The sequence below is a fragment of the Malania oleifera genome, chromosome 12 (genome assembly GCF_029873635.1).
Source record: "Malania oleifera isolate guangnan ecotype guangnan chromosome 12, ASM2987363v1, whole genome shotgun sequence".
NCBI classification, from domain to species: Eukaryota; Viridiplantae; Streptophyta; class Magnoliopsida; order Santalales; family Ximeniaceae; genus Malania; species Malania oleifera.
Window position 1 is genome coordinate 4,788,709 of NC_080428.1, and position 12,265 is coordinate 4,800,973.

At 34.8% G+C, this 12,265-nt stretch overlaps 1 protein-coding gene across 1 annotated transcript in view; it reads left to right on the plus strand.

The window, feature by feature from the left end:
• The window catches only part of LOC131143772 (nuclear cap-binding protein subunit 1), a 110,850-nt gene that overhangs the window by 49,353 nt on the left and 49,232 nt on the right, over positions 1 to 12,265 (plus strand). Inside the window, exons 8-9 of the mRNA XM_058092085.1 lie at positions 1,474 to 1,540; positions 6,750 to 6,949. Of these exons, the coding sequence (XP_057948068.1) occupies positions 1,474 to 1,540; positions 6,750 to 6,949 (267 nt within the window). The remainder of the gene's footprint in view (positions 1 to 1,473; positions 1,541 to 6,749; positions 6,950 to 12,265) is intronic.

The window sequence follows — 12,265 nt, forward strand, 5'->3', positions numbered from 1 at the left end:
GCCTAGGGTTCTGGCTTCATTGCCAAAATCTCTCTTCTCTCTCCTCTCATTTGTGTATGAGCGTGTAAACAAATTTAAGCTCACTGCTGCACTTATCCATTGCAAACTGGCTCTTATGCCCAAACCATTGGTTGACTTGGTTCCCATCTCTATTGCTGATACAAAAATTGTCCTAAGCTGGACTCCAATCCTTGAATACCTGCTACTCTAGCATTTACAAAAAAAAAGCACTTCAGAGGTCTCTGGTAGTCTCTGGTGATCTTTCTGGTACTTGGGACAGCTTTTGTATCAGTAATAGAGATGGGAACCAAGTCAAGCGATGATTTTGGCATTGGAAAGAGCATTCAGAAAAACAAAAGCACTAGGAGGTTTTCGGTCGTCTCTGGTGATCTTCCTGGTGCTTTAGTCTGCCCCTATTCTGAGCAAAGTAGAGAGAGTTCTAGGGTTTAGAGGGAGGGTAGATGCTTTCTTTTATCTCAATCTCTTATCACATAATGTTATATTAAATTATTTTCTGCCATGAAATATCAATTACTTGCTTTACTAACTTTAATTCCATAATTTTTGCGTGGAATCCTGGGTCTCAAGATGTTTTAGAGAGGTTTGGCCTAACTAGGGTTAAGCTTTCCTTTGTGAGCTAGTGTAGCCCATGAAATGTGCCATTTCTTTATTTTTTTTATTTTTGGTTTATGTTGCTAAAGCAATGGATAGTGTGAATCCTTTTCCTTCTTTTGGCTCACGTTCCTAATCAGAGGCTAGCTGTTGGACTTTTGGTGGCAGCCCATCTTATAGAGCCCTTCTCTCTCTCTCTCTCTTTTGTGCGCATGGACTAGAGTTGGTTTTTTCCATTGGTATTTGGAGTGGTACACCTCAGTCTGAATTGTCACAGAGAAATGGGGTTCCTTCGATGAAATACTGGATTGAATGTGTGATGTGGTATCTCTTAAGTAGGTAGACAATTATTATGAGATGTATTATGCCTCATTTTTATGGAAACAATTTAAATGCATAAGCATTTTCTAATCAATGGATGACTGATACAAAATGTAGCATCCAACAAATTCAATTCTTAATTCAAATGTGAACAAAACTTTGAAATTAGAGACCCTGTCATCCAATTCTGCTGCCACTCAATGCACAATCTAGCATTCACTTACCTAATTTTAAATTTCACTGTAAATAAAATTGGCATATAGGAGCCATTTATAGGCTAACGGTGCTAGGAGAACATGAAAAATAATTTTAGAAACCTAGGAAACTCAAATGCTACTTTCCCTAATATTTGATATTAATAGCCTAAAGTAAAAATAAAACTGCCCAACTAAAAATACCCTAAAAAAATAAAAATGAAAATCTTGCATACTCTCAATAACCTAGTTATATTTTTCTGTGAATTGATGCAAAATTTTTGTTTTTTTTTGGGGTTTAGCTGTGGTCTTGCTTAATTTTTGTTCTTATCTTTTTTATGTGCAGGACTTCTTGGAAGATTTATGGGGTCGTATACAAGTTTTATCAAACAATGGGTGGAAACTTGATAGTGGTCATTTTTTAAACCTTTATTTTTCCTTTTTACTTGACTGATTTCTTTCCATCTGGCTTTATGGAGTTTTGAGCTGGCATGTAGCAAGTGATTTACTCTCTCTCTCTCTCTCTCTCTCTCTCTCTCTCTCTCTCTCACACACACACACACACACATATACATACACACAACAGACATATATTTATTAGTTCGTTCAACCAAGGTAAAAATTTGAAAAAAATCTAACACTCAGGGTTAGCATTGAACTTTTTCTGCTTTAGATCAAATTCTCTTGGTGAAACAACCTTGCCAGTTTGTGAATAGTTAAGTTCTCATCTTTTGGTAAACTGATGAGAACTTTGTGAATTTTTTACACTTTTGTTTGGTAACTTATGGCGAATTTATTTTTTGATCATTATGGATTTTTAATTTTACCTTGTATAATGGTTTTTGGATTCATAATCGTTTTACTTGTACTATAATTTCTTAGGAAATCAGATATCATATCCTAAGGACTAATACTTATCACTAACAGCTCTAGATGAAACTTAAAACTGGGTTTTATCAGATACCAATCAATAGTTTGAAGGTCTATTAGTTTTTTCAAGGCTTTGAAAAATAAGAAATTGCTCATTTGATAATGCAATGCAATGGAAGCCCCTCGAGGTGGGTTGGCTTTCCTGATATTTTATACATTTCTCTGTACTAATCCCTAAATAACTAGCAATAGGTCCATGCTTTGTGGTGGAGTGAATAAAAATTGGATGCTGTCAATGAATTTATCAAGTGTGACATGATAAAATTGTTTATTTATAAAAATTGCATAAATGATTAGCATGAAGTTCAAATCATTATTACTGATAAGTAAAATAAAATTAATAATGTACTTAATTATTTATTTTTTTCCTAAGAGTTAACTCATCCCATTAACTTTAAGTCACATGAGGTGCTAAGCCTTATGAAGAATAAAATAAATTAGTTAATAATTTTAAAGAGCTTTGTAAAGCTATGCAAAGATTTGTTCATAACAATACAACGGTACCTGAGCATTCTTCAATGAATGCAATATTCTTCTGTTTCACCTAAATATGTTGAACTTTTAAAGAAACAATATCCAAATTTAAAGATGTTATAATATGTTAATTTTTTCCTAGGTAACTGGAACTGCATGGGCATTTTTTTTTATTCACCCATTTATAAGTGTGTTAATTCAAATCCAAACCCTTTAAATACTCATTAGATACCTGGCCCAGTAGCTTATTTTGCCACTGTTAGGGGGAGAGAATGAGTAGGATTGCAGTAAAAAAATCTCATTTGCAAGAGTGCCCTATAATATAACATGCACTTATGGAAAGAAAAAGTGCAATATTTTTCAAAATTTACACCTAAGTATGTTGAAATATCAAGAAAAATGTATAAACTAAATTTTTTATAATTTGATAACAGGTTGTTGGACGTCCATTTTCGACTTGGTTAAATAATTGGACGGGTAGGGACATTTTTTTTATTGACAGGATTATTTTTTTTTTGATAACAAAAGAAAAGGAGAAATGCAGGCCAAGCAGCACACTTGTGAGGATGAGTGAGTTAGTTATTGTTTATGGTTTGTGTTCAATCATGGCTTATGTTTTCAGTGGCTCTCATTGGACTGTTCAGATGGAAGAAAAATTTTCCTATCTTCGTTTATAGAGTGTAGGGACAGTGATTTCATTTTGTTGTTTGAATGAAATCCTCTAAGCAATCAATGGATTAGGGTTTCTTGGAGGTAGCGTAGTGGTTCGCTATGATCTGTCTTCAGTGCTTGGTCTGATAGGGAGGTTCTGTTGTAAAACAAGATATTCAAAGGTGGATTATTGGATGGAGGTTATGTTGAGGAAGGTTAAGTACTTGGGATTAGGGTTGGGATGGAGGTTTGTTTTGGGAGTGAAAATGAAAACCTGAAATTTTTTGGTTTTGAGGGAGGATGAACTGAAACTCTTGAAAATTTCTTTTCAGGCAGCCACTGAACTGACCAAATCTCTGCATGCAAGCTGCGTCAAATGTGTTGATAATTTCATTGTTTTTTCGGTTAATACATGAACCATCTTATAGATGCATATATGCATGGAGATAATCATGCATGTGGGTATGCACGTGAACTTATTCTCATATTCTTTTTCTTATGCATGCTTGATAATCATGGAGTTGCCTCTATTTGCCGCAATCAGAATCATGGCTTGTGGAAGGAGAGTTGGACCTGTGAGTTTCATTTGGGATGGGAGCTGCAGCTACATGGAGGAAGAGGAGCAGTCCATGTCATCAACAGACTCGTTAGGTTGTCGTTACTCAGCAGAGCTGATGGAGGCTGGAGGGATGGGAGGCGCAGGAGGAGCATCCATCAACGAAGAAGATTGGAGAGTGAAGAGTCTGAAGGACTCCAAAGGGCTTAGAATGAAGCTGGGGCTGGGGGCTGGTATAGGTTGGGCTTGGGCTAGGAAATAGTTCTCAAGCTTTCTTAGCACAATCAAAAACGAAACCAAATTATTTTCAGTGACCATATTTTGAACAGAACTGAACTGTATAGACCAAATTGATTTATTTTGGTATGGACCGAATCTTGTGCAGTCCTAACCCCAGGTGGTGCTTGTGATGAAGGTTGGCGGAGTTTTGTGAGGGAACTTCATCCATTGGGGGTGGATTCAGGTAGTGAAGGTCGCCATACAGTGAATGGAACTACTGCTTCAGGGAAGCAGGCATCTCGATCTTGGAAATATGTCCTGTTGGCAGTGAAAGAGCTATATGAAATAACCAGAATATGACAAACTGAAGAGGTTGGTATCCGGCCTAGAACAGATGTGTCTGGCGTTTCGCAAGAGCCAATCCAGGGTTTGAAGATGGGATGGTCAAGTCTGTGCCTGGTCTCTTACTATTGTGTTAGATTTGGCCATTTATTGAGTAATCTGGTTTCTTCAGGTTTAGGCCTGGTCTGCCTGGATTGGGCTAAGGTGTCAGTCTAGGAGTAAAATGAGGCTTGTTGTGCCCAAGATAAGTTAGAACTAAGCAGGCCTCCTATGAAGCCCAAAATTCAAACCAATGTAACCAAGGTACTAAGCCCTATTTTAAGGTGAGGAAGGGTTCTACAAAGCAGGCCCATTTCCCTTTTTAGGGTTTCCAAGTTGGTTCCACTAGCAATCTGACCCAAAGCTCATGTCATAATTTTGGTGGGCTGCCTATGGACTCATTCCCTTATCCGAAATAGGCCTAATTCCGATCTTCTATTTCACAACCAGACAAACAGCAATCGTCGACTCCCCCTTCACAGGGAACAGATATCAACTCAACTTCTCTTAAAGGACAAGGGTCAATTAAACCTAGACTCAAATCAAAGAACCTAGGGATTATGGTTGATGTTTCTATACCTTTAGTGAGAAAGGAGACTTGCGTAGAGGAGGAAACAATCAATGAGCCTCCAATGATGGCTGTTTAAAAGGGGGATCTTACAAAGGACCAAGGACCTTGTGTGGATGAGATTCAAGGGAAAATTGATGTTTTGGGAGGGAAGTCTTTTGGTATAGGAACCATATTTGATAAGTTTAGAGGCCATAAGGTTTATGCTTGTTGGAAGCAGGTCCAAATGGGTGTTGAAATGAGAAAATGATAAGGCAAAGCAGCAAATTTTGGGGGATAGTACCAAAGATAAGGAAAGAAACAAAATGAAATTTATGAGTTGTGGAAGATCCAAATGTTCATAAGGGTGCTACAAGCGAGAGGGCTAGCAAAGGTTAGTAAAAGAAGATGTGCGGGGATCTCTCAGATATTGAATTGAAGTCGGTAGTGCATTTGATTGTGATGGGGGGTTGTTTTTCAATGACTTGAGAATTGTATGGATATGGTTCTGACGTTCTTTTTTGATAACAAAAGTTGTTCATTGATAGAATAGGAATGTGCAAACAGGAGAATAAGACATTTCCTTCAAACTTTGAGTTACCCCAAAGAAAGCAAAAAGGGAAGACAAAAAAAAAAAAAAAACACACACACACAAGAAACGATCCAAAATAATCAGCATGCGCTATCAATTCAACAAGGAAATGCGTGTATGCATCATATGTGGCACCATTGTTGATGGAAGGATTGGAGGGGATTTCTATTTTTTGAGGCTGATGGAATGGATGAAAAGCAACAGTGTGAGAATGGAAGTTCTGCCTACCCTGGTGGAGGAGATTTCTGGGAACGATTTAGAGGCTCAGCAATTGATGGATAAAATGGGTTTATGGCTGTCTAGTGTAAAGATGGAATTCTGCCTACCCTTGTGGAGGAGATCTTTGGGAAGGATTTGGAGGCTTAGTAATTGATGGTAAAATGGGTTTATGGTGGTCTGATCTTGTAGGAAACAAAGTTTGACCCAATGGTGATAAAATAATGTGAAGAAGGATGAAGGGAACTAGCAAATTTGAGTGCTGTGTGAACTATGATTTGAAAGGATTTACATAGGGGTTTTCTTGGTTAATTATGGTTAGATTTTTATTTTTTTTTGTTTTTATTTTTTAAAATTTTTTGGAGGAAATCTGTCGTCGCCTAGGTTGTATTTTTTATTATTTCTTTGTTGAAACATCTTTCTTACCCAAATAAAAATTGAACATGTTTACCACTTACTAGTTGAAAATTGGTGGAAAAATTTCATGTAGCTGGCCTCACCTAATGACACTTAAGGCTTGGTTTGTTGCTGTTTAACACCCACTAGTTACTTTGCCGATCCACCTATTTTGCTACTAATAGGGAAGAGACTATGATTTAAGGGGTTTTTTTCTTTCTTTCTTTATTTTTTTGATAAGGAATGCTGAATATAACATGAACTCATGAAAAAGGAAAAAGAGTAAATAAGACTTACTGACTGCTCTATGGAGAATTGCAACCGTTCTTCTTCTTCTTCTTCTTCTTCTTCTTCTTCTTCTTCTTTTGTGGTCTTTTAAGATAAATATGAACTAATTTGTGAAATTGGTGATTTTTAACGTGAATTTGCTTCTGCTATACACTCAATTAATATATTTCTTCATGTGTAACATGACTAAGTTTTATCAAGACCAGCCAAATTCTTTGTATCCCTTCTTCTTTCTGTTTTGTAACTGGAGTGGCCATAATATTTGAAGCCTTGGCAGGCCAACTTTTCCCACCTGGAGATCTTTAGGTTTATTATTTTTTTAATCTCGGTTTTGTTGCTGGACTAATATTCTACTTTTTAAATTATTATCAGTTCCGAGACCACACCTCTCATTTGAACCTCAGCTAGTTGCTGGAAAGTCACATGATTTTGGTCCAATTAGTTGTCCTGAACAACCAAATTTGCCTGCAACGCTTTCTGGAATCACTTTTGGGATACAAAAGCATGATGCGGAGTTGAAATATCCTCAAAGATTACGAAGACTTAACATATTTCCTGCAAATAAATTTGAGGTAGTTTAGTAGCTAAAGGAATTAACAATACTTCTATTGACAGTTTAATGTTTAGCTGTTCACTATGGTGTTTAAGTTGTGTTTTAATCTTATGCTCTGTTGGTATGTATTTCCTGTAGTCGTTGTTTTTGACATAGCCATGCCCCTATTTAACGGATAAATTTTATTGAGTTGCAGATGTCGTTTTATAAAATCGCGGGTGTCTGTGTAATGGTAGTATTGTGATCATTTTGAACAGTATATAACACATAATGGATGCTGCAGTTATGGATTTGTTTATTAGACTACAAACTTTTTAAAATTTGTACATTCACAGGTGTAATCGAAGACAAACTAAAAACTACCCAATTTACGTTTTAATCCATTTTTTTAGCAATTGAAGGATGTAGATGTAAACAAAAAACAACAACAAACCAAGCCTTATGTCCCATTAAGTGGGGTTGGCTGCATGAATCCTTTTCTGCCAATTTATACGATCATAGACAATTTCTTTCGACAAATTTAGGACTATTAAATACTTACTATCTCATTCCAAGTTATTTTAGGTCTACCCCTCACCCTTCTACTGCCCCTCATAGTAACTAATTCATTCTTCCTCATTGACTCACTATGTGGCAAGTGCCAAACCATTTAAGTCATCTTTCCCTTATCTCATCTTCTACAAGAGTTACGCCTAACTTACTGTGAATATGTTCATTTTTTAATTTATATTTCAATTTTATACCACTCATCCATCTAAGCATTTTCATCTCGACAACTTTTACCTTTTGGATATGTTGTTTCTTAGTTGCCCAACATTCTGATCCATGTAACATGGTCTTACAACCATCTTATAAAATTTTTCTTTTAATTTTAAGGGTATTTTACGATCACAAAGCACAGTCGAAGCAATTCTCCATTTTACCTAACGTGCCTTAACTCTATCCATTACATCATTTTCAATTTCTCTTTCAACTTGTATAAAAGATCCAAGGAATCAAAACCTACTAGTGCTATTGATTTCTACGTCATCAAATTTAATTTTTTCTCTAATATTCCTCCTACTATTACTAAAATTACATTTCATATATTCTTGTTCTTATTTCTACTTGTCCTAAAGTCTTTAGATTCTAAAGCTTCTCTCCACAATTCTAAATTAGATTCTATTCAACCCGTAATTTCATTAATCAAGACAATATCATCTACAAACAACATACGCATGAAAGCCCATTTTGGATACTCCTAGTCAGTTCATCAATTAATGAAGCAAAAAGATAATGGCTCAATGCAAATCCTTTATGCACACCTATTGTGATTAGAAATTCTCTAGTCTCTCCACCTATAGTCCTAACACTAGTCATTACTCTGTCATACATATATTTAATGACATTAGTATGCCTACTGCATACACCCTTTTGTTCTAAAGCCTATCATAGAACTTCTCTAAGTATCCTTCCTCTATGTCAAAAAATACCATATGCAAGTCTCTTTTCTTTTCCCTAAACTTTTTCATTAATCTTCTTAGAAGACATATAGCTTCTATAGTGAATTTCTAAAGCATAAAGAGCCAAATTGATTTTTTAAGACACTCGTTTCTAGCCTTAATTTTTGTTCAACTACCCTTTCTCACATTTTCACTGTATAACTCATAAGTTAAATTCCATAATGGTCATTACAATTTTGAATATCTCCTTTGTATATGGGTATTAAAGTGTTTTTCTTCCATTCGTCTGACATTTTCTTTGTTTTTATTATTTTGTTAAATAAATTAGTTGACCATATAATTCCATTATCACCTAAGCATTTTCAAACTTCAATTGGGATGTTATCCGATCCTATAGCTTTTCAAATTTTCATTTTTTTAGTGCAAACTTAACCTCGTTTACTCTAATTTTGTGAATACATTTCATATTTTTAGTCTTTTCCTCATTAAATAGCTTACTAAAGTAACTTCGCCATCTTTCTTTTATGCCTTTCTCCTTAACCAAGACAATATCATCTTCACTTTTTATACATTTTACATTGCATAAGTCCTTTCTCTTTCTTTCTCTAGCTCTAGCAAGTTTAAATGTCTCTTTCCCCTTCTTTTGTATCTAATCTAGCATACAAATTATTAAATTATCTATATTTAACTTCAATAATGACCTTTTTTGAATCTTTCCTCGCTTCTTTATACTTTTCAAAGTTTTCCATGTTTCTACATTTTTGCCATTTTTTATACCAAATTCTTTTTGTCTTTACAGTTTTTTGGTCTTGATCCTACCAACAACTTTCTTTGCTATTTGAAAATCTTAAAATCTCTTTTGCTATCCTTTTAATAGAGCTTGCTATCCTACTCCAAAGAGTGATTGTGTTTACACCATTCTCTATAGTCCAATCGCATCTTTGATCATTTTATTTTAAATTTTAGTATATTTTCTTTCTTTATATTTACCTTTAGAATTATTTTTCTAACCAGTAGAAGGAAAAAAATTTTCAAATATGAATTTTGGTCTCCAACAGAGCAGGCAGTTTCTCTTCAAGTAGTAAATATGATGAATGCAGTTTATAAATTATGTTCAAGTTTTAAAAGCTTGATATGTTTTTACAAGGCACAAAGTTATTGTTAAATTAATTGACAATCAGTTTGAAGGCATTAACAGCCTTTAGCACACAGTAACAACCAGTAATGGACCATAATGGGAGTTATGATACCATCACGGACCATGTTGGGTGATACAGATGTGAATCAGGACACTGATGAAATATTGTCCCGTAACAGTATCAGAAAGCATCAATACTGTTGTGTATCTCCAATGACCTAATTTTTGGAACAGTGACTGTAGATCAGCTTGTTTATGGTAATCATCTGTAGTCTAGTCTTAGCTATGTATCATAACCACAGTTGTTAGAATCTTATGATTCACAATTTGTTCCATACAATTTTTTTCAATTCCAATTTAAATTGGTTTGAATCTTACCAGTGAATCTGAAAACAATTGAGTCGATGCCACATATATTGGTTTACCTCATGAATCTAACAATTCGATCTGTATCCATTGTTTCACACGATTCTAGACCTATCATAAAACAGAATTTCTTTTCATTATTGCTTTTATTTTGCACAATTACCTTCCATTCCTTGTCTATGTCAGTTTTTTGCTAAAAAAAGAGGAGAAAATAGATCTTTAGGTCTAATTTTGCCTTTGACAACACCACTCTTCATTCTTGGATGAGTATAGTGTTGTGCCATTGGAAAATAAGGGGCAGAATACTCAGTGGGTAAAGTTGTACTCATGTTTCGCTCTGTAGTTAACATTCAAAAGTTGGTTTTTTAGTAGTTTGTTTAAATTTGATCTTTTTTCAAATTTAATTACTTTTTTCTTTTTGATTCAAGAAAGAATATGCATAAAAGTTATTTTTTTTAAAAAAAAAATTATTGATAAACACCAAAACTTGAGTTTTTCTTATTATTCTTGATCCCTTCCCTTAAACATTTCATTTTTTTAGATAATATTTTTTGATTCATTCCCTTACCTTTCATTGTTTAGGGAAAGCTTATACATGAAGTATGCTTTTTTTCTTGTCAAAATTAAATTTATTTTCTTATTTTCTTCTTGTTTGTAAATCAATATATGGATGTTGTTTAGAATTGGTTTTGTAAATTTGTACCAAATCTTATGATTTGATTCGATTCTTGATTCCCTAAATTGGAATTTCATTTCATGATTTGAATCTCGATTTGACAGCTGCGATCATAACTTCTTTCAACTCAGTGCTGTTAAATGAAAAACATGATAAGTGGCTGATACAATGAATTCTTTAACTTGATTTGTGAAGGGCAGTGAAATTCTTTATATAGTTTCCCAAACCTTTTATAGATGCGTAATTGATCTTGTCTGTAGAATAGGCAGTAGTGTGTGCATGTGTATTTGAAAGATGCAATCTCCTTTAAAGTGATACTTGTAATAAATTGCGTTTGCATTATTTTATAGTTCTTTTACTTCTTTAGAATATTTTTTTCTCTTTCTGGTTTTCCCATTAATCTTCTTTGACTTTTTTAAGGATGTTAGTTTTAAGAATAGGAGCTTTAGGGCTCCAATATTTTGACTGGAAAAGATCAAGGAAGTATTAAAAGTGTCTAGATATGTGGAAATATCCTTATATTTTTCGGAGGAGGTTGAACTACCCTTGCCTATGTTATCTTGCTGGTGTCTGTTGTATTATTCTATATTTAGTGTGCCAATCTATGTTGCCAAGCTGATTCAGGATACATAGGTATTTTTCTGTCATCCCCAACCACAAGAAAAAAATTGGATAGAGAACATTTAATTGTTTTTTTGATAGCCCAAGTAAGAATTCATTCCGCCTATGTACAAGCAAAGGCAAAAGAAGAAACAAAAGTATTGAAACAACTGTGTGACAGGGTGTCCAAGAAAACAAGATTTGTAAGGCATAAGCCATCTATCCTTGAGGATTGTGAGAAAAGTAGTTTTTACTTCAAAAGGTCTAGCATTTCCCTCTTCCTGTCTCTGCACTATCCAAAATATAGTGAGTGGGATTGACTTTTTCCTTTCCATGTTCGTAGGTATACTCTTCCATGTCAAGATTTTGTTTCCCACAGTATCAGCAATGGCCCAGAACCCGCCTGTAAGAACAGTAGCCAGATTCCAAAAAACTACTGGTGCATGAGCAGTGAAACATTTAATACTATGGTTACAGCACCTTCTTTGCGCAGAAAGCATCTGTTGACCAAATTGAAATTCCTCTTCTTAAGGTTATTAGGAGTGAGGATCTTTTTGAAGTTGCTGCTCAGTTGAAAGGGGATAGTGAGGACCATCATTTCGACCAGAGAATATAAGCCAATGGATCAGTGCATGTAAAATATCAAAATATAGTTTCTCTGTTGTGGAGGTTCAGTTCATTACAGGATGTAAAACTTCTTGGATGAAGAATGGGTTGGGTAATTGTTGTTATGGCGTTATGGATTTGTAGGAGAAGAATTAGACGCTGAGTATGGTTATGATGAGGAATCATAGCTCTTTGTAACCACAATTTTAGATATGAGCTACTAAGGGTAAAGAGGCGGAGATGGGTAAGGATGGGATTAAAAGTGTTGAGGGTTGTATGTGGTGAGTAGGAGATTAGGGAGCGGAAAATAAATACTAGAGGTGCTGGTCTTCTTCTCACTCATTTTCTAAAGTTGATTTTTCTCTTGTTCATAATAAAAAAAATCTTGGATTGGGGCTGAAATTGTTGATCTGCCCTATTTTATATATTTGATAAGGTTAGTTTGCCTTCAAGAAACGAAGTGGGTAGGGGAGAATGCTAGAGAAATTGAAAAAATTAGGATTCAAA